General features: G+C 31.7%; 2 protein-coding genes across 2 annotated transcripts; both read right to left on the reverse strand.

Annotated features, from left to right (window-relative positions):
* Positions 1–757: 757 nt before the first annotated feature.
* Positions 758–15,777, reverse strand: LOC132716396 (uncharacterized). Its single transcript, XM_060699662.1, has 19 exons — positions 15,768–15,777; positions 14,825–15,055; positions 14,286–14,370; positions 13,704–13,873; positions 13,413–13,577; positions 12,950–13,060; positions 11,894–12,043; positions 11,401–11,573; positions 10,880–11,004; positions 10,231–10,361; positions 9,692–9,829; positions 8,428–8,544; positions 6,849–7,364; positions 5,249–6,287; positions 4,575–5,101; positions 4,291–4,418; positions 4,068–4,110; positions 3,015–3,250; positions 758–2,169 (listed from the first exon to the last, which is right to left on the reverse strand). The coding sequence occupies exons 1-19, from the start codon at positions 15,775–15,777 to the stop codon at positions 2,038–2,040; spliced, it is 4,227 nt and encodes a 1,408-aa protein (XP_060555645.1). The 3' UTR covers positions 758–2,037.
* Positions 15,778–20,847: 5,070 nt separating this feature from the next.
* LOC132716392 (uncharacterized) lies at positions 20,848–22,398 on the reverse strand. The gene is made up of 3 exons (XM_060699659.1): positions 21,564–22,398; positions 21,258–21,424; positions 20,848–21,075 (listed from the first exon to the last, which is right to left on the reverse strand). Exons 1-3 carry the CDS (start codon positions 21,646–21,648, stop codon positions 20,848–20,850), a joined length of 480 nt encoding a protein of 159 aa, XP_060555642.1. The 5' UTR covers positions 21,649–22,398.
* Positions 22,399–27,986: the final 5,588 nt, after the last annotated feature.

Consider the following 27,986-nt stretch of genomic DNA (forward strand, 5'->3'; position numbering starts at 1 on the left):
TCAACGGTCAACCACATTGAAAGGAAATTCAACATACAAGAACCACAACTATCTTTAATTGCCCACAACCATAACCCTATTTCAGTTGTTTTGCAAGGTATTCTGTTACTAGTAACTTCCTCATTTCCGAAGCAGTCTTGCGGGGGCATTAATCACATTTAGTATTAGTTCTAGTTAAACTTAATATTTTTCTATTTTATCCTTTTGCCAATCCAACATTTATCGCAATTGTTTACATCGGTAGAGATATGAATGCGTTGGATTTCTGTCCGGATTGTGAATGCACACAGATTTGCGAATTCTAAAAGGAAAATGTCACACCTTTAGAACAAAGGGAAAACTGTGCGCATTCTTTCTTTTGCTAGGCTGTTACTCAGCCATAGATTTACAAAATTTTCAAATAGTTTCGCTCGATAATGAAATATTACTCAAAGTTACTTATTCAGATTTACAGATTCCAAAATAATTTGGTACAAGTTAAAATGAATATCAAGGCTGTACTTAGTGTCAGATGTAATGACCATTTTTGCTTGTCTATAATATTGTCATAGATTTAACTTGGCATGGACCTTAGCCAGTGTGTACAATTACCAGAATCGTAGCTCAAAGGTAAAGGTACATGTAATAATAAGGGTCAAAGAAGACATTTGATACCGCACTAAAAAGAGAGGTAATTTTCGCACACTTATTTAAATATGTACATTGTGATAAAGCAAAAATTAAAAGTAGAATTATTGCATCAACTCCCTCAGTCATTTCATGGTCACAGTGGTTTACCCCCACTGATCGAGCTAGTGGGCTCGACATGTTAACTGTCGACTTCTGGCTGTTATCAAATTCATTGAAAATATTGATAAATCAAAGCTAAAACAAAATCTGTTGAGCCTATTTATATTATCCCAGCTATTATCGAATCATAATCATAATAAAGATGGACAAAGCATGTTATACACTGCATGTTATACACCACACAATAGGTTTTATTGAAAATGATAAACACTATTTATTTTATAATTTAATGTTACTCTCGTGGATTATTCTACAATCTTTCAGAATTAATATATGTAAAGTATAATGGAGTTTTACAGTTAGATAATGTAGTATGTACGGACTATACATGTTATATACCATCGGGCGACGAATAAAGCTATTTCCATACGCATCCAATGTCACAAAATTTTGCGTTTGCTTACTGCAAGTTCATCACAATTGTTCGGTCAAATACCAGCATCTTATTTCTAATAAAAAAATCTAATCTTTATTTAACATGAACTAGTCTTTTACTAAGCATATGGGTTCCGAAAAAAGGTTCCAATATAAGTTTTATCGAGGTATATGATAGATATTGAGACGTGGCTGCAATAAGTATTTTAGGCATCATTGATTGTGAAGAAAGAAAACGGCTCGTTATTTGTTACTCGAACATAAATATACTTGTAAAGTTGCAAACATTGGTTATTACAGATGTTTAAACACATTGAAAAATAATAAATATGTTTATCTACTGAAAAAAATTGAAAGTTAGAAACCTGCAGGATCAACATTTGTTTCAAGATAAAAACAACACATGACAACAAAAGAGATGTAAAGGAACATTACTGTTCTGTTCAAATACAAATGAATATATAGATAATACAAATGAATATACCAGACGACACATAGTTCTACATATATAGTAACGGATAGTCTGACTATATACTAGTAGTTATGATAATTAGTACTCAACGGCGATTTATTTGAGCCGCGTCACGACAAAACCAACATAGTCGGTTTGCAACCGGCATGGATCCAGACCAGCCTGCGCCTCCGCACAGTCTGATCAGGATCCATGCTGTTCGCTATCAGTTTCTCTACTTGTAATAGGGTTTGTAAGCGAACAGCATGGATCCTGATCAGACTGCGCAAATGCGCAGGCTATTCTGGATCCATGCTGGTCGCAAACCCATTATGTTGGTTTTGTCATGACGCGGCTCATTTATGTTTGTTGGACGTCAATGCTCTTGCAGACATAACACTATGAAAATACCCATTTTCAATCTAAGTGTTTTTTCGCAGCAACATGTAAAGCAACCCTCTTATCAGTAATCCAACTTTATACATGTCTTCATGAAAGTCTGCCTTATTTTCACAAATGACAGGCTTCGTCAAAATACAGATGCTTTTGTCGATCTGAAAAAAAAATTACCGAAAACAGTTTACATGTATTATTTACTTGTGAATATAAATTGCACAAGGACATACGTTTCTTAGAAAAGGTCATAAATCTTGTAAAGTGATATAATAGAAATACAAATACTTCTCATTATTTAATAACAGTGCACATTCAAAGTTTATTCGTCTACAACATGCACATTTTCCATTAATATTTCAAAAACTGATAAAAATAGTAGAAACGTATCATTTTGATTTTATAAAATATGTTTGATAAAGTTCTTTGTGGATTTGTATGGACATATATTATATGATGAATAATAATACAGTTTTTGGTTCTAGAACAATTTATAATTCGCCATATAAAACGACAAGATATGTCGTATAAGATCATGACATACCAACAGCATATATATATGAATACTTTGCGGTTTGTTATCACATATGAGATACTAAATACTATCAACATAATTATTTGTTGACTTACAGCCCTTTTAAAGTGAACCATTAATGAGCCGCGTCACGACAAACCAACATAGGGCGTTTGCGACCAGCATGGATCCAGACCAGCCTGCGCATCCGCGCAGTCTGACCAGGATCTATGCTGTTCGCTTACCAACTATATTACAAGTAGAGAAACTGATAGCGAACAGCATAGATCCTGATCAGACTGCGCGGATGCGCAGGCTGGTCTGGATCCATGCTGGCCGCAAACGCACTATGTTGGTTTTGTCGTGACGCGCTCAATTTCATTTCTTGAAATACTTTCATATGAATGAGAAATTACTTTAGCAATTCTTCTATTAACGTGTAAAAATCTTTTAAATAAAACTTTCATCATATGAATTAAAAACAAGTTATACCTGTTGTGTCATCTGCGTTTGAATGAGGATGTCATCTTCCGAAATTGTTTTCAAAATTAAGCTGTTGTCGTGTAGTAGGTCTCCAAATTTGACGATATGGTAGACTATGGCAATTAACTGTTTTACTTGTAGCTTCTTTTTACGTTGAATATACGATAGCGGCTGAAAGGTTTTGATTTCTTCTTTTCTTGATATGGAAATGTACTTGTGTAATCCAAGTATCGACCGAGAAATATCTGAAGTATGTATATAGATAAACGAATATATTCCAATATCACTAAATAAGGTAGGGGTACTGCTGAATAACGTTTTTCTTTCAAAAGAAATATTGGCCTGAACAAAACATCTTGTAACCAGCTTAAACCTGACTAATGCACGAGCTTCGTAGTCCAGTTTCGGGTCTATGTCATCTTTATGCATCTTTACCTTTGACAAAATAGCGAAAATCGGAATCCCTAAGAATGCCAAAACGGCAAATATTGATAATGTTGTATATGTGGTGTAATTGAGGCTGATCTTGGACGGTAATGGTGGTGCAAGTCATTTGAAGCATGGGGTTAAGCAGTGTTCAACATTAATAAATGAAATGATGAATTTTTTAATAAGAACATCCGCAGATGTATTCATACGGCAGTGAGCACGGAACCACCGACTAAGAGCCAATAGAAGAAAATAAACACAACAATAAATAATGTTGTGACGAAAGATTTTTAGGACAGAAAATATGACATCTTTGATTGAATGTACTCACACGACACAATCAAGTCACATTTAATACTTTACGGGTAAAATCTTATTCAAAGCCAAGAGATACGGAAATAAAGCCTTTTTAATTCAAATTCCCTTTGTCAAAATTTAGTGAGGTAAACTTCGCTTATAACAATGAGTTACGACATTTAGATTAAACATTTTTTAAAGCCATTACAGGATAGTAAATATGAGCCGCAATCTGCGGTCCTGTTCCCGAGTTCCTATGTATATAAACTGTATGATTTCATTTAGGAATAATTTAAGATTTTTGTTTAATTTAAGACTTTTTTGCTTTTAATTTACCTTCACAAGATCGTGTTTGTTCCGCAATGTTAGGGTTGAATTTCTGCAAAAACATGAAAAAAGACATTTAAAAGATAGATAAGATATAAAATCAATTTAATTATCATTATATGAAAATATACCCATTTTCATTGAAATATAATGAATGTTATAAATTACGCTTCAAATTAAGAATAAAACACCAAAAAAAACATCAGTAATATTGCAAATATTCACTATTTACCTTTTGTCCAATAATAGCTGATAATGTGTACATAAACGGATTTAAAGCTGAATTAATTGGTAATACCAGAACAGCTGTCCAGGCATAAACTTCGCTAGGAATGACAAAGCCACGAAATGCCAGGATACCTGAAACAACGAAAATATAATATATGTACAACAGAGCCCTACAAATTTAAATGGAAATATTTTAATAACATTGATTCAGAATAAACGATGTTCGCTAGCAATGTACGAACACTGCAATCATAAAAATTAATAATTATAGGATACTTATTAACCTACCCATTATACCAATTGGGAACCAGCAGAGAAAGTCGGTGGCAACAACAAGAAGTAAATTCCTCGCAACTTTCAAGTCATTTGCTCTTGAAACCTTTTTTACTTGAACAGATGCGTGTTGTTTCATTTCTATATAAATCATCAACTGACCGATGGCTATTAAGACAAACATCACTAGGTTGAGCCCAATGAATATGGAAATAGAGTATAACCAGCCAGGGGATCTTTCATCTGTTAACGGTAAGGCAAGGCAAACAGCTGTCTTGCTGTAAAATTTTCCTTTAAAATAGTCTTTGTAGATTTCTGGCAGAAAAGCAATCATAAGTGCAAAAAACCAACACGCAGCCGAAACAAGTGTTGCTGACAATGTACTGAATCGGACTTGTCCAAATGGAAACCTGACGACCAATATTCTATCTAACGTTATGAGACACATGAATAGGACGCTAGCTTCTGAAGATGTGGTGGACAAGATTCCAGCAAATTTACACCATGCACTGTTTCGCCAATGTTCGTCTACTTCTATATATCTATACAATCGAATAAATGCAAAAATATATAAGAATTTATGACTATCTTATAAAGGAGTACTTATTTTTCAATGGACAATATTCTACTAGAATAGATTTATTTGCTGCTTTAGCTCTAATAAATAAAAAGTGAAATATTGTTTATACCTATTCCGGAAAACCTGATCAGCGACGGCAATTGTTAACATATATATACCCATTAGCAGGTCAGCAGCAGCCAGATTTGTTACAAATATCCCGTAGCCTAGTTTAAGCCTTTTTCCATCATGAAAAAGTCGGTAGACTAAAGAAAATACGTTTCCAGATAATGCTAATAATCCAATAATCCAAAGAAGTACGCGCAATACAGTTCTGCGCATTAGGTCTTCACATGAGGAAAACTCGTCTTTGTACGGAAAACAGCTGCTTTCCTCTACATAAATAGGTCTTAAGCAACAAAATTTATACGCTGGAGTCTTTAACATCACCACACCATCCACTCCAGCAAAGAGGCCTTTTCCGAAATCTATAATCGGATTGTTGTTGATAATAAGAGTGTTTGCATGAAGTCCAGCAAAGCTGAAATCTTGAATTTCCTGTATTTCGTTATTTGAAATATCTAGAACTGAGAGATTTAATCCTTCAAATGTATTTTCCTCCAAAGCAACAATACCTGCTTCATTTATACTTAATGTTTTTATTTGTAGTCCTCTAAATGCGCCTGGTGCTAATCTTAAAAATCGTTGATTGCCTTTAAGAATCAAGTTTCTTAGATGTTTTAATTTTAAGAAGGTATTTCTTTGCAATACTCTCAAAACATTATAGCTTAAATCAAGTGTAAGAAGATTTTTGAAATAAATAAAGGATTCCGAATCGACTTCTTCCAAATTAGACATAGATAGATTTAAAAACAGTAAAAATGGGGAAGATATTGCAGTTTTCAAGACATATTTGCCTAGATGTATGGTATTACTGACATCTAATATTCTTGTTGATACTCCAATTTCTATTTTCTTAACTGATTTGTCAGCTCCTGAACAATTTACGACTGCAATGCTACAAATACAACCACGTGGACATTGTAGTTCACAATGTTTTTCATCATCACTATACGGGCAATGTTTAATTCCGTCGCAAACTTGTACAAGTGGAATACAAACTCGACTCATGCGACACCGATAGTTTCCCTTACAAGCATATGATGACTCTGTTAAATAATCAAAGTCAAGAAGTAAGTTGAGTTTTACAACCTTTGATATTTATATTGTTATTTTTAGACCTCATCAAATGTGATTTTTTTTTTCCACATTACGGATTGTAGACTAAAACGCTTTAGACTTTAAAAAAAGGACACATAAAAGTATAATCAATATCTTATTATTGACATTATTCAACTTTTCAAATTAAGAAATTCTGTTTAAAAATAATGATCTTATAGAATTATTTCCTATTTTCATCCAAAAAAAAAATCATAACATTTGATTATGATTATAAGCTTTCAAATTTCAATTGAAAAGATAAATTTGGTTACAGATACATGACTTATAGATTTATTTTCTTTTTATCATCACATATTCCATCATTTTTACTTTTTTCATATCGAGTTTTACTCTATTTAATCTCATAATGAATTTATTCTGTTCTTTATTTATATCATTCATTTGTTAAAAGTTCCTTTAAAGCGACTTTTATATAGATTTATTAAAATAAAGCCATTGAATGTGACGATAAATTCTGAGTAAGATATATAAACAAATAAAAGTCTTACCTTTGCAGAGTCCTGGAAATAAAGTCGATCCTAGGTTGGTAATCATATTTCTATGTCTGATTTTTATTGTTGTTATATTCGTATCTTCATAAATTGACAAACTGGTGTTCATTTCTTCGTCATGAACAAGTTTGTACCATTCAATGTCGTCGGTATATTTGTCAGGATATGCATATAAACTGTCTTCTAAAAATTTGTCTACACCATCAGATATTCGAATGACTGATTTTAATTCACCTGATGTATTTTCTAAAATTTGAGAAAGTGAAGGTGCTGTCGATGTATTAGCAAAATAGATCTCCGTCGTTGGTGTGGTCCAAAATCCGCTGTTAGAGTAAATATCAAAAATTGATTCTTGCCTATCAAATTCCATATATGCCAACACTTTAACTGTGCTGTTCGATGTATGCAACACACCTCCTAAGCTCATAGCCATATTTAGATGCGTAAATGTATAGTCGTTGACATAGTGTGGACATGAAATAATTATGTACCGCTTCTCTTTTTCATTGCAATCTGAAACAGGCAAAACTTAAGATCAGGTCCGAAGTAATTATTTGCAAAACTTATCAGAGTAGTTTTGAAAATCAAATTGATATCATTAGTATTTCGAAAACTCGTTAAATATCAAAAAATGAAAGTTAATTGTGATATGTTAAACTTTCGATTTTCTTTATGATTCATGCCCCCGGATCGAATGTTCGGAAATGCAGATTATTTTTTTGGCTGTCTGTCCGTCTGTCTGTCTGTCTGGTTATCTGTTTGTGTATTTGTCCGTTTGTTACAAAAGTTTAACCTTAATGATAACATGAAAGTCTTTCCACATACAGCCTCCAAATTTGACAGGTTTGTGCACCTTGAATATCGCAACCCGAGAGACCATTTCAGAGGTCACTGGGACAAAAAGCAAATTCCCTAGTGTGAAAGCCCTCCCGGGGCACGACATTCATTCATCCGAACGTAACACTTTTCCGAAAGAGTATTTGAAGGTTGTTTGGACTAAGTATAAACGGTTTTTTAGCAAAGAACCATTTATACACAGTCTTATTGGTTCTCCAATCTGAATAACGTTTTCATTCTTAAATTGAGGTATGAGTGTATCATAATTCTTAAGCAATATGAAGATGATATCATCGTCATCACGTTGTTAACGTGCATATATAAAAAATGCACAATAAACGTATTGAAATTGCAATCACACAGTTTTGTAAAATACCATCTTCTTATGAAATTGTTCAAACGCCGATTTCACTTAATATAGCATTAGGCACGAATTCAAGTAGTATCTGACTGAATATTCAAAGAACAAAATAACTAAAAAAATACCCGAGTATTCAAACAGATCACAATTGTTTACATTGTAACAGTTTCAGTATATAAATAGAAATAAGGACATTTCTAATTCATTGCATTCGGACAAACGAAAAGTACAAATTTATGCCGAAACGAAACGGCAAGATTAGATAATTGCCAGTTTAATTTTCACCACCACATTAAAATGACGAATCGGTTTGAAACGTTTGATCATTCATAATTGATAATTGAATTAGTGACCTAATGGCACTAATTTTTTACCCACCACAGTTGTGCTCATCTGATCCGTCGGCGCAATCACTTTGACCGTTACAAACGTAATTAAGTGGCACACAGTAGCTCAACGGGCATTTAAAGAAATTGTCTGGGCAAGTGAAATTTTCTACAAACAAAAACAATCATTGTACAATTGTAAACAATGCCTTGTGTATAAGATATTAAACAAATCATTGAAATATCACAATTTCAATATAAAATGTTTAAGGTCCGAATTGAGTTTTTATCGCAATCATCCGATGAAAATAGAGTGATACGCGCATCATCAAGCAGGATTTAACGTAATGAATTCTGAAATTATTTAAACATCATCAGGACAATAAATTAAAGGAGAAATGTCAAACAAAACAAGAAAAGTTCGGTTAAGATATATATTTATATACATATGTATGATTGACTCTTACATAATTATATTCCCAGTCCGGGAACCTTAAATCAAGTCATTTTAGGAATCTTTCCAATAAGAAAACGTAAGTTAGGTACGTAGTTCTAATCTGGTACTCACTTCTGCCTTAATGAAAAAAAAATTCAAAACGACAATTTTTCTTTAAAATTATATGTTAGGCCATGTTTTAACATGAAAAAACGCGATTTTGGGGTGATTGCAGGTATTTTTATCATTTCCTGTAAACCCATTACATCCCCCTTATTTTTTGTCCCAATGGTGAAAAAATGCCCCCTTCTGTTTTTTTTTTTTTTTGGGTTGAAGGGGGCGGTTGTTCCCCTCATCGCCAAGAAAATTTTGGACTTGTGAGAGGCTAAAAATGACCCAGGTCGATCATAAGGTAACGTGTAAACAACACTGAAAAGCCTTTGACTCTATCTCAATCCATTGAGAAGTTGCAGCACTTTGAAATCAATTTTGATGGAAAAATCAACGCAAAATAGTGATTTTTTTGGCAATTTTGAAATGTCCACTCGTTGCCATTGTAACAGGAAATTTAAGGCTGAGCATGTCGTTACAAAGGCAATGGTTCAGTCAACATTTGTGCCAAGTTTGATTAGTATTGAAACAGTTTTTATAGTTTTATAGCAATTTGAACTTGTAACGGGAGACTTTTCAATGAAAACAGCCATTTTTCACAAAATGCTCATGCAGTAATGGGTTAAACTAGCTCAGGGGATGATATCTGAGGCTTTTTTCTCTATCTCAGATTGTTTTTCTCTATCAGTAAAGCAAGAAAGCCACAATCAAACGACCGTGCATGACAATGACAGGATGATAAACCCGTACCATTTTAAAAGAAACATACCGCAATGTTGCAGATGGTTGAAAGATCTGCAGCCAACTATTTTACCATCAGGATCCTTTTCATACAAACACTTCTGACTGGCGTCTACAGCATTAACACCATTACGGCATGATATTTTCTTTGTTGCCATGGCGACATCTGCAATTGATAAGCAAACTTTTACTGTAGTATTGTACAGGGAACGATAAATACATTTTCATGTACTAGTATACGATTTCTAAAGAGCGTTAATATATTTGCTTTGTTGAACTACAAGTCAATAGTTAAAAACGACAGAAAAATTTCTACAATAATCTTATAAAATGTACTTTATATTTTAGATATATAAATCCTAACCGTTTTATTTATTATATTTTACACATTATGATACATCTATATTACAGTGTATATAAACTTTCCTGTATCATAAAAAAGTAGGCATATTTGAAAAATTTGAATATTTTTTATATCATTATATCATTATATAGATTCAATGTTTTTTTTCTTTAACATGATACTTGTGATAAAGTATTACTAGAATGAAATGGTTGAAATATTACCTTTCGTACAAACAACAGATCCAATTGACAATCTGTTTTCGGAATGTTTAAAACTGCTCCCTATTAGTAGAGAAAAGATATGTGTTCTGTCCCGTATTGTTTGTGTCACAGAAAAAGAAGCATCAACTGATCTGAAAATGAAAAATGAACACGCGTTGAATAGTTCCAGTACATAAAATATGGTATATTAACAAGTTATCTTTGGGTCAATTAGGAACTAGTAATTTTGCAATAAAAGAGGTAAATGATAGTGACCTCAATATGGTGCTAGTAAACATAACAATCTGTAAATAACTACCTGTTACTGGCTTATTCATAGAAAATCAAAGGTCACTTTTTTAATATGAATTTAACTCATCATAGAATAGCACTACCATAAAGGTTTAAATAAAGCCCCATATTATTAAAAAACAAAATTTGATATATGTTGAATTGGTTAGTTCTACTTAGAGTGAAATAATGTTTGTTTCTCATCATTTGACTTTGAAACCAAAATATTTGCATATGAACATTGACCTTCAAATGATAGAGTGACAATCGGTTTACAAATAGCAGAAAATGCTTTTTAGTAAAAGCTAAGAATATCGTTGCAAGTAGGTTTATGACTAGTTACAACTCATTTCCCCAAAAGAACAGTACATTTTCTTACCTATCTGTATTATTTTCGGACACATCACTATCTAAACTGAGCATGTATTCTAACTCTTTAAATTCAACAGAATGATTATCCAACCTCATAACTTTGATTCTGTCTCTATGTGGAAGTTCGGTAAACTAAACATATATAAAGTTATTAAAATGAGTGTATACAGCTATTGGAGAATGTTATGTTACGTGAAATTATATAAAAATTTGGAAAATTGTGATCCTTCGAAAGCACCAATCACAACACAATAACATGTAAATGGCAGAATCGGTTTGATTGAGTCTTGACATGAGGGATAATGAAACGTGCAACATCCATGACACCCCCCTATCACCGGCTTGAGCGGTACTAAATAATCTCGATATTAAGAAATATAGATAAAAAGAGAGAAACAAACACACTTTGTACCCGTATATCTTTATAAAACATTGGCTTATTTTTTACCAGCTCTAAAATGTAATTAATGTCATGTTTTATTTGTGATTATCCAAAGAAACCTAAACTCATAATGGAAAAATACCAACCTTTTGAGTACATGTAAAGTTAGCATTTAACGCTGTTTCAACACCTGGTGTTGTAATTTTGAAATCTTTATCTGAAGCTTGTTTCCAGTCAGAGTTCAGGTAAATCATTGTTATTGATAAAGACTCATTGGTGAGTAAAAAGTCAAAGCCACAATAAACGTATATTTCATTATCTACAATTTCAAACAAAAGATAATTGATTAAAAAGAAAATAAAACAATAACGATGGGAAAATAATAAAATCCTTTGCTTAATTTCTACACTGTATGATGTTTCTACAGCATTGAACATCTTCATTAATATCAGTATCCGTTATCATAAATATAATCTATAACTTTCAACTTTGTTTATATAAACTGCCCATTAAGTCAAACATGCATTAAATGATTTGTAATTGGAAACGAAATATTTACATAAAAATTAAAATTGTTTTGTATCAAAATCGTAATGTAAGTTTTGCCTTCTATAAGATACGTCTTATTTTCAGTCAAACCGCCTTCCCATAAATCTTCGCACGTGGAGTATTTCCATTGACACGATCTTTCATCAGAACCATCTTTACAATCCTCATACATATCACAAACACGAGAGTTTGGAATACAAGTATTGTCACCACATTTGAAGGTGTCTTCCACACAATGACCTACATGTTTGTAAACCTTTTTATTATTGCTTCATTTTTTTCATATAGCTACAAATATATAATATTTACGGCAGTTTAAAGCTTATTAAAGTTGTGTTTTAAAAAGAAACATATCCAAATAATGAATAAAAATATCTTACATTTTTAACATATCACAATCCATTTGTTTACAAAATGGTTTTGTTTATCAAATATGTAGGATGTTTACAAGAATTAGTTTGCCTGGTAACTTACTGCAATTGATTTCGTCACTGCCATCAAAGCAATTCTTATTGCCGTCACATGTTTCATATATGTTAATACATTGTCCGTTTTCGCAACGAACGTGCCAATTGGATGAGCATTCCGGAAATTCTATAAGATTATTTGATTAGTGAGCGAAATGTCAATGCATTAATGTTCTGACGTTGCAAATAGAAATCAATAAATAGTTAAAAACTTAATCTGAACATCTGAAATTCAATATTATAGATGACCCATTGTGTAAACATCTATCTATCATAATAAAGTAACAATGACTCTCATATTATAATATTTATATCGGTTAATGGTATTAGTATGTTTCGTGTTTGTGTTTGTTTTTGAACTGTTGATTTGGTGATTGAGAAGACTAATGTTCTGAATATGTGTGTTTTAACTTTGACTTCGCCTTATGGAATGATTGCTAACGTGACGAATTTCCAATTATATCGAAACGACAAGGTAAGCTATTGGAACCTTAAAACAAACAAAAAAAGGTTTTAAACAGAGAAATAATTAACTGAAAACATTAAGTTTTGATAGAAAATCGATAATTTTAAGCGGAATAAGGGATGCCATAAATGAAAAAGCAACGTGACATTTACTTTGTGTCAATATAATATGTATAAAATGAAGCGTAATTTTTATGTCAATAGATTAAGTTACCGCAAAACTCATCTTCAGCTCTTCTGCAGTCTTCAATGAAATCGCACACTTGACTGACATGAATACACTCACCATCTTGACATTGAAATTCGTCTTCTTTGCAGGCACCAGCTTCATAATTAAATGAATAGTCTATTTATAACTAAGTTAAGTGAAGGGAGTAGATCATTTTGCGCAAACGACAAAGCTACAGAAATGGAATAATATTTTAAATATTTTACTTTTGAAGAAAATCTTGACAAGAGAAAAACAAATCAAACGCTATAAACTAATATTTGACCTAAGTTTATAAGCCCAATATATTTATAGATTTTTTTCAAGTGGTAAAGCAGCAAAGAGTTGCTGTATTTTCCAGTTAAGATCGGCGTTGCAGAATAGAAATTCATTAATAACATTATAAGCTATCAATTAAATGTATTTGTAATAGCATATTCCCTCGCATTAGTTTGAAAAACAACTTTACATTGAATGCAATCTTGTTCATCTGATGCATCCGAGCACTCTATCACACCGTTACAAAGCACTAAATTGGACATAAATTCTCCACTCTTACAATGAAATAGTGTATGATTATGTACATCCCATGTTTGGAAACTTTCATTACTCAGAGTACTTTCAATGCTGGAATCTGAAACAAAAAAACCTCCATAAGGTCAATGTCCCATTCTCTATTTTTTTCAAACAAAAATAATTGTCCTAGTTATACAGTCTCAGGTTCGTACAAGCAGCAAGAACAAAACGAGCTTTGAATTACCTTTCTCTGGATTTCTGAGCTTACTTTCGCAAGCAAAGACAAATATGTCATTGTCACCAGGCAAGAAATACCAATATAATAAAGTTTTCCACGTGTTCTCTTTCTCTAGTTTGGATATAGCCATAGAAGTGAACTCTCTATCTGCAATATTTGCCGGCTCACCTTCATCCCTGCAATTTCAAAGACAAAATCATATTTTAGTTTTACTTTTTATTATGGAAATTCTACATTTTTTTAATCGTTTAGTATAAAAGCCAGTGTTTAAAAAATCGTTTAATTGTGATGATTTTGAAATTAAGCAATTAGATAGTATCAATTTCAATTCAATTCAATTCTTTTATTCAACTTATGAACATTACATGTTCGTCGCCTTTAACATGATGACCAGTATCATGACCAGGTAAAAAGGCTAAACGTATATATGAAAGTTAAATGCAGTACACTATTATTTTGTAATATTATTAACAAAATATATAACAATACATTGTTCAAAAACGATTTGTAGCAATGAAACAAAAACAAAACACACAAAAAAAACAAACAAAAAAACAACAAACAAACAAAACAAATGGAGACCATTACCAAGCCGAAAAGGTGAGCGGACTTCCGTCAGACCAGTATTGTGTTAATCTATCAGGAAACTCGGGTTCAAACAGATTTGTTAATCCTAAATAAAGAATTACATTTCAGTGTAAGGATTGTCGCTTCTTTCATTTAGACATATAGACCGAACGTAAACTATTTCATGAATTATATTAAGTTTTCAAATTTGCATGCTTTTAAAATAGATACATTTACTGCAAAGAAATTAGGAGTCGAGAATGGTGCCTTTTAATTTTTATATGGAAACAAAAACAAACATCATTAAATAATTCTTTAATCGTCGGCAAGATTAATTACTTTGATTACTCAATACCGATGTGACAAAAATAATACGTTTAAATAATATCTTAATTAAATAAGAAAAATGCCAGAACCAAATATTTCCCTTCGCTGATTCAAAATGGCATATGTCTTTGTAAAGCTAGCTGTTCAAAAGGTTTTGAAATTGAAAAATATTCACATCCCATTATCTGTAAGTAATACAGAAACCTTCGATACCTGTGTCTTCTAAAACTTACCTATCATTGTGTATGCCTCTGAGGGGTTTGATTTATATGCAGTATAAGCCTTGGCTAGGAACAGATAGTAATCCAGCAATAGTCCTCGGACTAATTGCTGTTCTTTGAGTGATTTTAAAGTCACGAGCAGAGAGTTTTTTTCCTTGCATACACCTGGGAGATGATGTGTGAGCAACCCATTGCCAAGTGTAGTTCGAAGATGGTAGCATTTATTGAACTCCTCTGAACAAACTGTTGTAGATTAAAAGCATCATAAGTAATAAACGTTCATAAATTTTAAAATTACTATTTTTCTCACAAACTGATTTTTGGATGTGAAAAGTAAATGAAAAATTTGCATTTAAGCTTGAGATGGTCGAACAATTGAGAATCATTGAAACAATAAATACAAAGATAAGATATTAAAGATAATTATGAAAAGAAAGTGATTGTTATTTCTAAAGTATTTAAATCGACAGTTTTGTAGTACATAACGAAAGTGTATTTCACAAGTCGGCAAACTGAATAAATCCACAAGCCAAACCCCAAGTTCCCATGCTTATCAACATTTCTGTATTTTTTTGACTAGCTTAAACACTTTCAGAGCTACATGTTACAAAGCATGAGAACGGACGGACAAAGGCAAATCTACCCCACCCCTTAGAGTGGGGCACAAAAATTGGTTTCGAGATGACGGAACAATAAAAAGTACAGTTTGATATAGCGAAATGTTTTTGAAACAATATATTGTAACACGTGACCAATTAGAAATGCTGTTAAGTGTAAATAAAAAAAGACTTAGAATGTCTAAGCAGTTTGTGTTCACGGTACTAAATAGCACAATCATCAGTTTTGAGGAAACGAACTACACACTGTGTTACATGTATTTATTGCCTATCTCCAAACTACAAACATTAGGTCTGAATTATCTACAACTGAAAAATAAAAGTTATAATAGATTTACCTATTCTCATTGGGAAATTATTACCGTCGTAATGATCTGCAACAAAATCATCAAATGTTGAAGTTAGAAAAGATATGTCAACCGAAAGCAATGACAACAACTATGCATTACATTCAGACACGATTTGATGTAATATTTCGCACAATTGTCACACACGATAATAATATAAATGTTTAAAAGAGAGGTTGCTACCATACAGTGTATAGATATAAGCGGAAATAAAAACTTTTTATGAATTTCGTAATTCGATGAGTAGGATAAAATTTACTTACAGAAAATAGCTAGTTTGTATACAGTAACCTTACAGGTTATTCATGCCCGTTTAGCTATAGATAAGACGCTTGCTAAGAAAAGCTTATTGATTTATTTAAACATGGTAAAAACATGAAATCTCTAAATTTATTTTAGTCATTTTATTTCAATATAGCATATATCATAAAAGCTTTTATGGTTTGCTCATTAGAAACAGACATTCAGAATTAATTTACAAAGTCTCAAAAATTTAGCAGAACTGCTTAGCAAACAAAATTGCCTTCAAGTATAGCTTTTGAAATAAAAGAAACTCACTTTCCACCTCAAGTTCATAGGGAATAGTAGTTTTCTTCGGTAGAGAGTCATATTTCAAATGAAATCCTTCTGGAAAGGGGATGGAACTGTAAATATTACTTTGATATGGTCTGTATACAACAACTAATGGTCCTTTTACGAAATAAATGTCTCCTCGTGGCCTATTGGAATTGCAAAAACTGGTATACTCCTTTATGTCAGGTCCTTGCAAAATAAATTCCGACTCTAAAAATAAAATTTGCAGCAAATCTGATATACCTGTTAATTACGTTGAACTATTAAACAATTTCTTTTGCGTCAACGAAATTTTACAAATATAAATGTAGCATTAGAAATGAATTTAACCCCCCCCCCCAATGTGCTGTAATATGTATGCAACTATTCATAAATGATTATGTACAACAATTTTGATTATTTGTAGCTGTATAACATTCTGTTAATAAATGTTCTAAATGGTTATCGTACATATAACTTTTCTTAACCATATCCCCCATAACTAAATTAATTGCTTAATAAGAATAAATATTAAGACTGTTACAATCTTCAAATTTCTAAATAATCAAAAAGATGTTTAGTCACATTTCATGCATTTACCTGATAAGCAACTTATATCAAAGTCTTCAAAATTCAAGGCTAAAATGATAGAATCTGTTTCGGCATTTATAGTCCATTTAAATTCACGTTGAGTCACTGAATTTTCCAGCGTTCCAAACAAGAAACGATCTGATATTATGTCCATTGAGGGCAATTTGCAATATCCAGTTGGGTCATCCCAGTAGCAGGTTTTATAATCTATTAATAGAACAAATAATTTAATAAACCGTGTCTTATAATAGGTTCAGTATATATTTTTTGTTTAAAAGCTATTTTGGAGATCTTTACATTGAAGTGCATTGTATTTTACAACTGCTTAATGACATCTGAATTACCAAAAGCTAATAAAACCAACTCTCCTGACCTCTATGAGCATTCAAGATGTTCTATTTCTTTTCATTATGCTCATTGTTATCTTCTTGCCAATAGTTTAAAAATGTTTCAACATCCTATATTTCACTTAGCTCATCAAAACATGTTGCATATGGTTTCTGTATGCTTAAACACATATACTTACATAGATCAATTATGTTTTAATATACTATAAGTATCTAACACTGGCTGCCGGTACAGTCCGGAATTTCTAGCTTGAGGGTATTGTTTACGGCGCCGGGCGGTAACGAGGCTATGTCGAGTTTCCACTAAACAGTTACCCGAGAGCAAGATATTACAGTCTGATACGACAGACGGTGTTTATTTTTCTTGCATATTAAATCATATTTCGGAAAGAAACTACGAAAACTAATATTTTCATTTAGCACTTATTTCTTTTAGTAGCGTATGAATTTACAACTTTATTCAAAACGGCAAAGTGACGTCATTCTAAGAACGCAATTCAGTCAATAACGGCGGGCTGGTATGGCGTCATTCATAGCACGAGACTTATCGTAAGACAGGTTTTTCTAGAACAGGTGTAGACGTCTGATATGTAAGAAAGTAAGGTATTAAATCATGTTCATTTAGGGAAGTTTTGATTGCAACGGGCTTACATTAAAGCATTCGACGAATATAGGATTATGATTTTAATATAAACATAGAATGAATATATAAACATAAAGAGCAAAAAGAAATTTGTTGTCAGGCTAGTTATGCCTACCTGTTTCAACTATAAAAGCTCTGAAACCTGTTCCTTCTTCAGCAATTTTCCTTATAGGGCATGTGATAAATGTTAGAAAAGCGACTTTTTCCGATAGAGGAAAGGAGGGCATTTTACCATTTTCACTGCTGTTTAATCGATAGTTTCCAATCGCGTTATTTGATGGAAAAGTAACCATGTCTTCTACGATGTCCTCTTTTGACAAAATGATCACATCTTCACATAAGCGAGAGTTTGAAAATAGTCTTTGGTTTTGATACTAAAGAAAAAAAAACATTAACATTCAACACACTAGACTAGCATCAGTAACCGCAATAAGTAAATAAATTCCAAAATTATCACAGATTATCATTGCATTTAAATTAAGTTATCGATATATATAACTGAAAATTTTACGTTTTCTACACAGCTTTAACTACTTTACACAATGAATTCAATATACACCACGTTCAAATACTCGTACACATGGCTCGTACCATTTGAAATTGATGAAAAATTCAGCTTTAAGATATGATCAAAGTTGGCAGCAACATCTCTGTTCCTTCCAAATATTAAAGTAGAAGTAGAAAAATACTTAAAATACTTAAGCACTGTATCTTTGGTAAAAAGGGGTTAATGAAATCAAGTTTTTTTCTATACATGTAATTATATTTTTTAAACGTTAGCCTATCAAAACAGATGTCAACCAATATTGCCTTAATTCATTTTGTGAAAATACACAAGTTCAATACGTACATTAAATTATTACTATAATTTATAAATAACTATCATTATAATTTTTAAATTCTCTTATAAGTACAATTTTGATATCCAGAAAAATAATTATTATATATTATTAAACCGACCTGATAAACATGTAGGGAAATAAGTGCAAAACGTAGTGCCGCAAACTGTACTGGTAACTGTATTGACCACCGATGAATTGCAGTGTAGGCATTTGAAGACGGATATTTGAAACTTACAACCGATCCAGCTTGGTCTATCTTTGTATAGGATTCGTTAAAAAATATATGGTCGTCTTTGTCTAACATAATCTTTGGCGGATTGCGAGTTTCTACAGCAAAAATATAGATCTACACTAAATTAAGCGAATTAGTAATGTTAATGAATGCTATCTAGTTTAAACGAACGTCAAGTCTTTGATGGCTTTCCGTCTTTTTAAAATAAATTTTTCAAAATAAAAACAGTATTCATAATTATATAAATGGAAAAAAAGTTATACAGACCACCATCGTGTAGATTTATTTTTATTTCACTTTTTCTTATTAATAAAAAAGATGCAATTTTGCCGTCGCCGTCGTTTATGAATTAAAATGCGGCGAAATTAACGCTGATAATTTTACATGGATGTATATCGAATTTTATTAAAACTTGACTATTGTTAAATTTTGGTCTGAAAACAGCGACAAGATTATATTGAAACTCAAGTGTATCGTACTACAAACACAATAGAAATGACTACAGAATCATATCTGCGTGTTTCAATGCAAACCTGTATCTTTGCAACCGAGTACTTCAAATTTTAGACACGGTGCAGTTTTATTCTGAAAGGGGGTAGGAAATATTCGTAGATATCTTGCAGTTAATTGATCATTGAAAATAAAAGTCTGTGGAATATCAACACGCTGAGAATCGTCAAAATTAAACGGCTGAAAAATATTGAAAATAACAATTTCTCAGTGTTTATACAAATATGCATTATTATGAAAATTGAAAGGAAAGTAACATTAACGGAATAGAGAGTATAGATGCAATTGCTGCCAATTTTGGGGTCATTTTCAATATACTGTTTTCCTAATATAAGATAAAAATAATAATGAAAACTGATAAAATATTTTACATATTGGTGTCATATTAATATAATAATATTTTGCTACATTTTTTTAAGAAAACGACAATTCACGTAAACCAGCTGTTTTTATTGATTTATCCATAATTGAATTGAATGAGTATTGACCGCAGAAATGGCTGTCACTTTGGCACGGGTGGTAAATATTGTCAATATCAGGAACTATTTATAAGCCTGACTTCGAACTACAACATAAAACCAATGCATTTCGTCATTTGAAGTAAGTGATGTTCAAAATCATTATAGGATCCAATCTTATCAAATAAGCCTACTAGTTTTATTCCAGAGTCTTAAATATCCATAACAAATCCATATCACACTCCATAAAGACTCTTTTTTATTTTAAGAGGCCAATAATTATATAATGCATATCACATCCAATATAGTATCGCTTTCATCCTCACAGTGTAAACTATCTACACCAAATGCATATCGTACTCAATCTAGCGTCATTTTCATTTTCAGGGTCAAAATTTATATACATTCTGACGTACTTGAAGTCACAAAGTTCTTTCAAAATGTAAAAATTGTGAGGGAAAGAGGTCATAATATAATGTTTGGACAATACCAGACTCGGGTAGCGCCTCGTCCAATATTAATTCTACAGCTTTGTACTCGTCCGATAGAATTCAGTATTGAATCGAACGATGTATACATGAAACTACCTCATAATATTCTACATTATGTGGTGTGTTCAATTTGACACGCTGTGTAAAGGCGTTAATTGCAAATTGGAACATTCTTTTAAGGTTGTGATTGCTTAACTTGTATGTGATAAAATGATAAGAATTGATGAAATTAATGTAACTATACGTCTTATATCGCTATGAAATAGATGATCCACCAATATTTGAACATTCCATTAATAATGTATAATTATGTAATGAACTAGAAAATAGACATGAAATAAATGATAACATAATGCCCGTTTAAGAAAGTTCTTTAAATGGACGTTTCTGCACAACTGGATGTTATCAAATCATATATGATAAATTCAATCTTTTTTCTGGCTTCAGGAGACAACTCACCACATTATTGTATCGTTCCAAGACATCAAGATCGTTTCCATATTTGATATAAAACGACCGACAGCCACTTTTAACCAATCGTCTTTCGTATTTGTTGTTTTCAATATTGTCAATAATTTCCTCCCAGTTGGTTATTACTAAACCATCTATCGAAGTCTTTTTCAATAAATCAACCTGGAAAATGTCCCATAGAATAAACAATATCTTGATGATGATCACATGACAAGGTTCTGTAAGCAATCCTCTTAGAATATGCTAATTTGTTTGTTACATTTCAATATAGATTTTACTGTTGTATGGTTAAACTTGGCGAGAAAATAACTAAAAGCTGAAAAAAATTAAACAAATCCAGTCACCTGAATAAATGGCTGTTTATCCGTCAAGCGAGCACACCAACCGGATAAATGATGGCGGGCCTCTTTTGGATCGCGGGAAACTTGCCAGGACGAAGACGTAATTTGATTGTCCTTTATGTCATGATTACGCATACCAAGCTCTTGGTTACATCTTACAAATTCTGAAACTAGTCAAAAAATGTACCGAAATTACATGCATCTTCAAATGCAGATAAGTTGGAACTTGCATTAAAATTAAATAGATTTACTATTTGCATAATAGTTAACAAATGTATTTGTATAAACGAAATAAAATAATCAAATTACACTGATCATGGTTTTCAGAAAGAACAGCAATGAAGTCCTCTGAACGATTGTTTCTCCAATCCTCCGACCTTGACCTTAATACCATAGTCACATACCTTCCAATAACCGATCTACAAACAAGATTAATATATATTATATAAAAAAAAACTGTAAAAATGCGCTCATTACAGATACCTTACCAAATTATTCCTACACACAGGTCATTTTCTATTTAGATTAAATACTATTGTACATTATTCCAGATGTTTTATAAATCATTTATACTTGCATAATTATACTTATCCACGAGAGAGGGGCCAGAAAAAATGCTTTCACTGATGCCTACCTGGTAAGGAAAGTAATTCCAATACAAAAAAAAAACTTACACGACTTGTAATGTGACGTGACAGCAGTAGAACACTGTTCTGTTTGTGTCACTGTAGTCAGTAATATTAGATGATGAAAAATATCAAAGCATGTATATTTTCCTTTTCACCTATAATGCTACTCATTTTCTACAAATAGTAACACCTTATCATGGTAAGAAATATAAAAATCCATAGTTATGTAAATTATCCAAAACAAAACCTTTCATCGACTTTCTTAAATGTCTGATACATGTTCCGCGGCAAATGGTATATGATGAAGTAACAAAAAAAAAAGCATTGATGCAAAGCATCAAAGGGCGTCTAAGCAAGAAATGCAGCAAGTGACGATGAACTAAGAGACATCTGATGACCATATTTTCTTTTCAATGGTTAATTGGATTTAATTAGAATTGTATATCATAGATGAATGGCTGGACGAAAGACATTGTTCATCATGAACTTTGGTAGGCTTGCTAGAGATTAGAATATTAAATGTATTTTGTTTGGTAGATACAAAACAGTAGTCAAATTAAACAAAGTCTAATGCTTTTTTATTATTATACGTGTAACAAATGTACAAACAGTAACAAAAGGGACTAAGTAGTAATATTACATACGTATTTATCATGTCAAATATAAAACAAAATATTTCTATTAATATATGGGATTTAAGATATACATTTGTAGTAGTTATATTGCAAGTCCATGATAAATACTTAAAGTAGTACAAACACTTGAATGAAAAATTTAGAATGAATTTCAAAAAGACTAATTTCAGGATTTATTTTCGTTATACGCGTCAACAAAAATAATGGTACATCATGAATAAATTTGCATGGCATGTTGATATGGTGTAACATTATATATCAATATAATGGAAGACTGTCATCTGAAATTTAGACAGGTATGAGGAAATCTATTGTTAATTGATTTAATAGGAGATAAATCTATCAAACATTCGGAAAATCAGGGTCGATTTATATATCCACGGTAAAAAAAGTCAGAAGTTCAATCAGGGGAGCTATTAATTTACCAGAAAGTACCTACGGAATAGATAATACTATGATATAACAATTCGTTAAAATGGCCTTTTAATTTTTTTTCGATAAATTTATAAAGATTATTTATTGTTAAATATGTTTGCATTTCATTTCCTGCAAAATACTCCAGTTCGTTATTTAATACCATAGCGCGACACGAATTTTGTTTTGTTTCAGACTACTTCTATAAATAGATTTTCGTGAAATTTGTTCCCGTTCTCATTCATTAATATGACATGTTGCGAATCACCGAAGTGGAAGCCAATATATGACTTTACATAATAGAAATCGGAAGGAATTCTTCTTTCCGAATTTATTTTTAGCTAAAAATCGAAGGGATTAATTGATAAAAATTGAGTCCATGAACAAAAAAAAGTAGTAAACACAAATAGCTCCGTGGGTGCGGAGCAATGAATAAAATGAAAATGAACATTACCTACCGTCTCTTTTGTTAAAAGCGGTCTAGTAAATCACATACCATTTATCAATCAAGGTGACCTACGAGGGGTGTTTAAATATGTTGCAACAGGGCCAATATCTCGTTTTTAACCACGTTTTGCACGAATAATGTACATGTATCGCATAAATGTTTGTGTAAGCACTCCATTGATAAAATACATGTATAAATCAGTTCAGTCTGGCTTTGACGATAGCTCGATTCACGCTATCTACTCGTGTATACTAAAGCTAAAATTGTTGGTAAAAGGTCTCTTCGTATACAGGCGAAATACATATTTAGTAAGATATGCCGTATTATGGGAACAATGATCATCTATCACACGGTGGTGTAAGAAATTTAAAAGTGATGTGGATTCAGTAAAAAATGCATCTCATGTCCGAAAACTGCAATTTTGTGCCAAAAATGGTTAAAAAAATTTAAGGATTTGATTGCTACTGATGCAAGATTTACAACTAGAAATATAGTTAAATGCGTTGGACTTTCTGTAGGAGCCGCTCATACAATTGTCAAACGTGATTTAAAATGAGAAGGATAAGTGCCAGATGGATACCCCATCTCCTTACAAAAGAGCAAAAACTTGCTTGGGCAATTGTTGAAACAGTTCCCTACATACAACAACCGATCTTATGCAAATATCATCGATCACTGGCGATGAGAAGTGGGTTCACTTTTATGATCCGAAGCGAAAGATACATAAAAATATGGGCTACTAAAGGAAGTCAAAGACCTTGCATAGCAAAACGCACCATGAGCGTCAGAAAGGTCATTTTACCAATCAAGGTCATGCTATTCAAATTTCCGAACCAAAGGGTAAATCTGTAAATGCCAAGTTTTACAAGGGCAAGGGCCTATATAGATTAAAGAAATATTTAAAAAAACCGTCCACCAGCAACTGGTCTCTTCGGTGTCAAGTTGTTGCATGACAATGATTCGTCACACAATCGGCCATTGTACGAGAAAATCTGAAACAAGAAAAGGTTGTGGAGCTTCCTCAACCTCCTTATTTGCCAGGCCTTTTTCCTATTTCCAAGCTCAAAAAACACCTTGCTGGAAGAAAATATCAAACGTGAAAAATCTAAGTTCGGCTATTTTCCAGTGTCTGAACAGTATACCTCGAACAGATTATGAAAACGCATATAAAATTGGATTAAAACACTAAAACTTTGTGTCTCACATGGTGGTGAGTACTTAGAAGGATTGAGATAATTATTTTGGCACTGTTTGTTAAGCACTAAAAATTGACCCAATTGCATTTATATTTGGACAACCCTCGTGCATAGCAGTATATTTCACAATAATTGACTAATCATTATCGGTGTTTTCGCTTTGATTCATTTTCATCATGATAATGTTAAACAAAATGCACATTAGATATAATGTTACTCATGTGAAAAAAATAAATAATTCAGAGGGGAAAAATGAATAAAATTTATACTTTATGCATTTGTATATCATTTTAGTGGGCATGTCTCCTTCATTTACGTGTATCTTCAGGTGTCTGCAAAGAAATGCCCCGTCAAATAAAAAGCTCCACTTGTTATCGCCGACAAAAATACGTAAAAACTGCCCTGTTAAAAAATATCTGTGTTACATGAGCATACATTGTAGATTACCAATTACAAATACCATAACATTTAAGATAGAACATTAAAACGTTTTTCAGAACAAATGGTAATCATTTATCTATAATGGAAATTTACTATGTTGACATATTTATTTATTTATTTATTTTATAGTTTATCATTTTTGATTTGTGTTTATAAGTCGACATTTTACCGTGATAGAATTCTTCCAGTAGGGTTGACACTATTCCAGAAACTAAAACAGTGTGTCTTATGTCAATCATTATCCAAATTTCCACTTTATCACAAGGTAATGGAGGACCTTTCAATAGAAAGAGAAAAAAAAGTAATAACCTTTTCTGTTAAACGTTAAATTTATGATATAATAAAAGCTCGGCCATTAGTTTGAGATCTGATTTTGATAAAGAAATATAACTCTTGTCATTGTCAATTATAAATTGAAAATAAGAATATGTTAACAAGTTTTCAAATGTTGACATACCTATCAAAAAGTCCCCACAGTTGTTAACTACTGTATTGATGTCTATGAAAACATGAACAATGTCCGGATTTTCAGACATATCTGAAAGAAAGTATACGTTAGATGTAGCATTGACTGATATTAGATGAGTAATGATTATAGTTTTAAATGATACGTTAATGTTCTTTCGCTCATGAAAAAAGCAAATTACTATATTGATACTTGGTTACAAATATGACACTGATGTATTAAATTCTAATATCTTCAAGAAAAATATACCTACAAATGGCAATAATAATATCGTTATACACATATTCAATGTGTTTTTTTTTGCTAGAAGTTTATTTTTGATTCAAATGTAAAAAATAATCTATTACCATTGAATAATTAATTGTTATACAATAAAACTCACCACGAATTTGGTCAACCGTCTCCTCTTTTAACGTAAAGTAACAAAATTTGATGTTTACAGTCATGTTCTCTATCAGCATTGGCAAAGGCATTGGATAACTTTCCAATGTGACGTCATACATGGTGTCACTTGGACATAGTGATTCCACATCTTTCTGGTCCTAAATTTAAAGAATTCTGTTATAGAGGTTGAACATACAAGATAAGGAGTTCTGCAAAAAATGAATGTGTTTTGATATGCATTTATTTATTAATATTAATTTTGAATAAAGTGTCATATATATCTGGCCACAAGTGGCTTGTAAACTAAATACATGTATGTGTTATGTAGATCTATGTGAAAATGAAACAGCCTTTAAGAACAAAAAATGGTGTAACGCACAAATATTATATCATATATATGTTTTTCTTTGCTGAATTAGGGATTTTTCTTTACCTACCTAAATTAAGTACAATTATATTATAATGAACTAGAAAGGCCGATAAACGTATTTTGATAAGACCATTCTACCTTAATGACCAGAAACGGATTGAAACTTTTCAGTGAGCCCATAGTTTCATTGTCAGGTGTTTGTATCCGACTACAATAAAGAAACTGTAACGCTGAAAACAGATAATAATTTAGTTAGAGTAAAACATTCCTTAGTATAACTAACTGTAAATGTTTGTCGCGTTATCATATCATGGTGGTGTTTATTTGGTCCGAGTTACTAGTAGTGTAAAAGCTTCCATAAAGTTAAAAAGATATTTAATAATCACATGTGACATTGACCCAATCATGTCATGCAAGCGATCATTTCTACAAAGTATTTTTTAAAGCTATAAGTAATGTCGTTGACTAGAAATGTGAACTTTTCACATTTTTATTTTACCCTTTAACATTTGACATTATCTTAATAATGTTTGACCTGATAGTGCTATTTTGACCTTGGGGAAGCGACATTTACCTTGGGGATTGCAACCTGTCTGTTCTGTTGTACTCTACACATTATGTCATAAAGAGGATCAGTTGTTCTAGATTATTTTATAAACGGTTTATGTGGTTTATGTTTTCTTTTTCAACTAGGATTATGAGTAGAATGAAGCACATGGACAGTTTGATGTATGACAAAGAGACGGAACTATTTCTGTATTCCAGCCTAGCTTTTTGATGGGTAAATAAAATGATCACTTCATCATATTCTAGTATATTTCTTTTTTTAATTTTAGAAGAAATTATATGTATATAGAACAACTGATATATATAATATATAAACGTTGTTTTTTTAATCGAAAATTTGTTTTGTTTATAATGAGGCGACTATGGTTTGAAAACAATTAATATACATTGATTTATATTCATATCCTGCTTGACTTGATGTGAAATATAGCTTACCTGCATATCCATTTTCTTCCACCATTTTATGATATGGAATGTGGCCGTTTTCATTGAAATGCAACAACGGAGGAAGGTGAATTGTCATGTTCCTTTTAGAAAAACCTTAAATAATTTCAATAGAAATTGAAGAAAGAACAATTTCTGACAATACATCATATAATTTGTTCACTTATCGTTTTCTGATATAATATTAGAAGCAAACGTCTCGAAATGACAAACATATTATTATTATGATTCTAAGAGGGACAGGATAAGTTATAACAAGTCATCTGTTTGGCCCTGGGGAAATGATTGCCCTCGTTACTTATGCTTTCATGGGAACGAAAAATTGAGTTGTACATAAGATAAGACTGAAAAAATTATGGTTTGATAAAATTGCGCTCGTTACTTATGCTTTCATGGGAACGAAAAATTGAGTTGTACATAAGATAAGACTGAAAAAAATATGGTTTGATAAAATTGCTAAGATATTGGAAATGTTGCAAACGATAATAAAGCAACTTTTTAACGATCATTATTCCTATTGATGAAATAAAATGTGTGTTTTCATATCTAGAGATACATTTTAATAAAATTTAAGGAATTGAAAGTTTAATGTCTAGAATAGAATGCACTTAATAATATATGAATTATTATCATTCTAAATAGAATCTATATCTTAATTTGTTGTAAAGTCATAAATTTGAATAGAACTCTGATTTTAGTATTTTTGTAATATTATTATAAAGCTACATTTGAAGAACA

This window comes from Ruditapes philippinarum, unplaced genomic scaffold (assembly GCF_026571515.1).
Source record: "Ruditapes philippinarum isolate M1 unplaced genomic scaffold, ASM2657151v2 ctg2895_1_1_1_1, whole genome shotgun sequence".
Lineage (NCBI taxonomy): Eukaryota > Metazoa > Mollusca > Bivalvia > Venerida > Veneridae > Ruditapes > Ruditapes philippinarum.

What these genes read in the sequence shown, in the direction of transcription:
- LOC132716396 (XM_060699662.1), bottom strand. An exon ending in GCTCAGAAATCCAGAGAAAG is followed by an intron (nt 13,578 to 13,703) that starts GTAATTCAAAGC and finishes TTTTTGTTTCAG; the next exon opens with ATTCCAGCATTGAAAGTACT. An exon ending in ACTTTACATGTACTCAAAAG is followed by an intron (nt 11,005 to 11,400) that starts GTTGGTATTTTT and finishes ATATATGTTTAG; the next exon opens with TTTACCGAACTTCCACATAG.
- LOC132716392 (XM_060699659.1), bottom strand. Translation starts at nt 21,648, where the DNA reads ATGGTATTAAGGTCAAGGTCGGAGGATTGGAGAAACAATCGTTCAGAG. An exon ending in TTCTGAAAACCATGATCAGT is followed by an intron (nt 21,425 to 21,563) that starts GTAATTTGATTA and finishes TTTTTTGACTAG; the next exon opens with TTTCAGAATTTGTAAGATGT. An exon ending in ATAAACAGCCATTTATTCAG is followed by an intron (nt 21,076 to 21,257) that starts GTGACTGGATTT and finishes GACATTTTCCAG; the next exon opens with GTTGATTTATTGAAAAAGAC.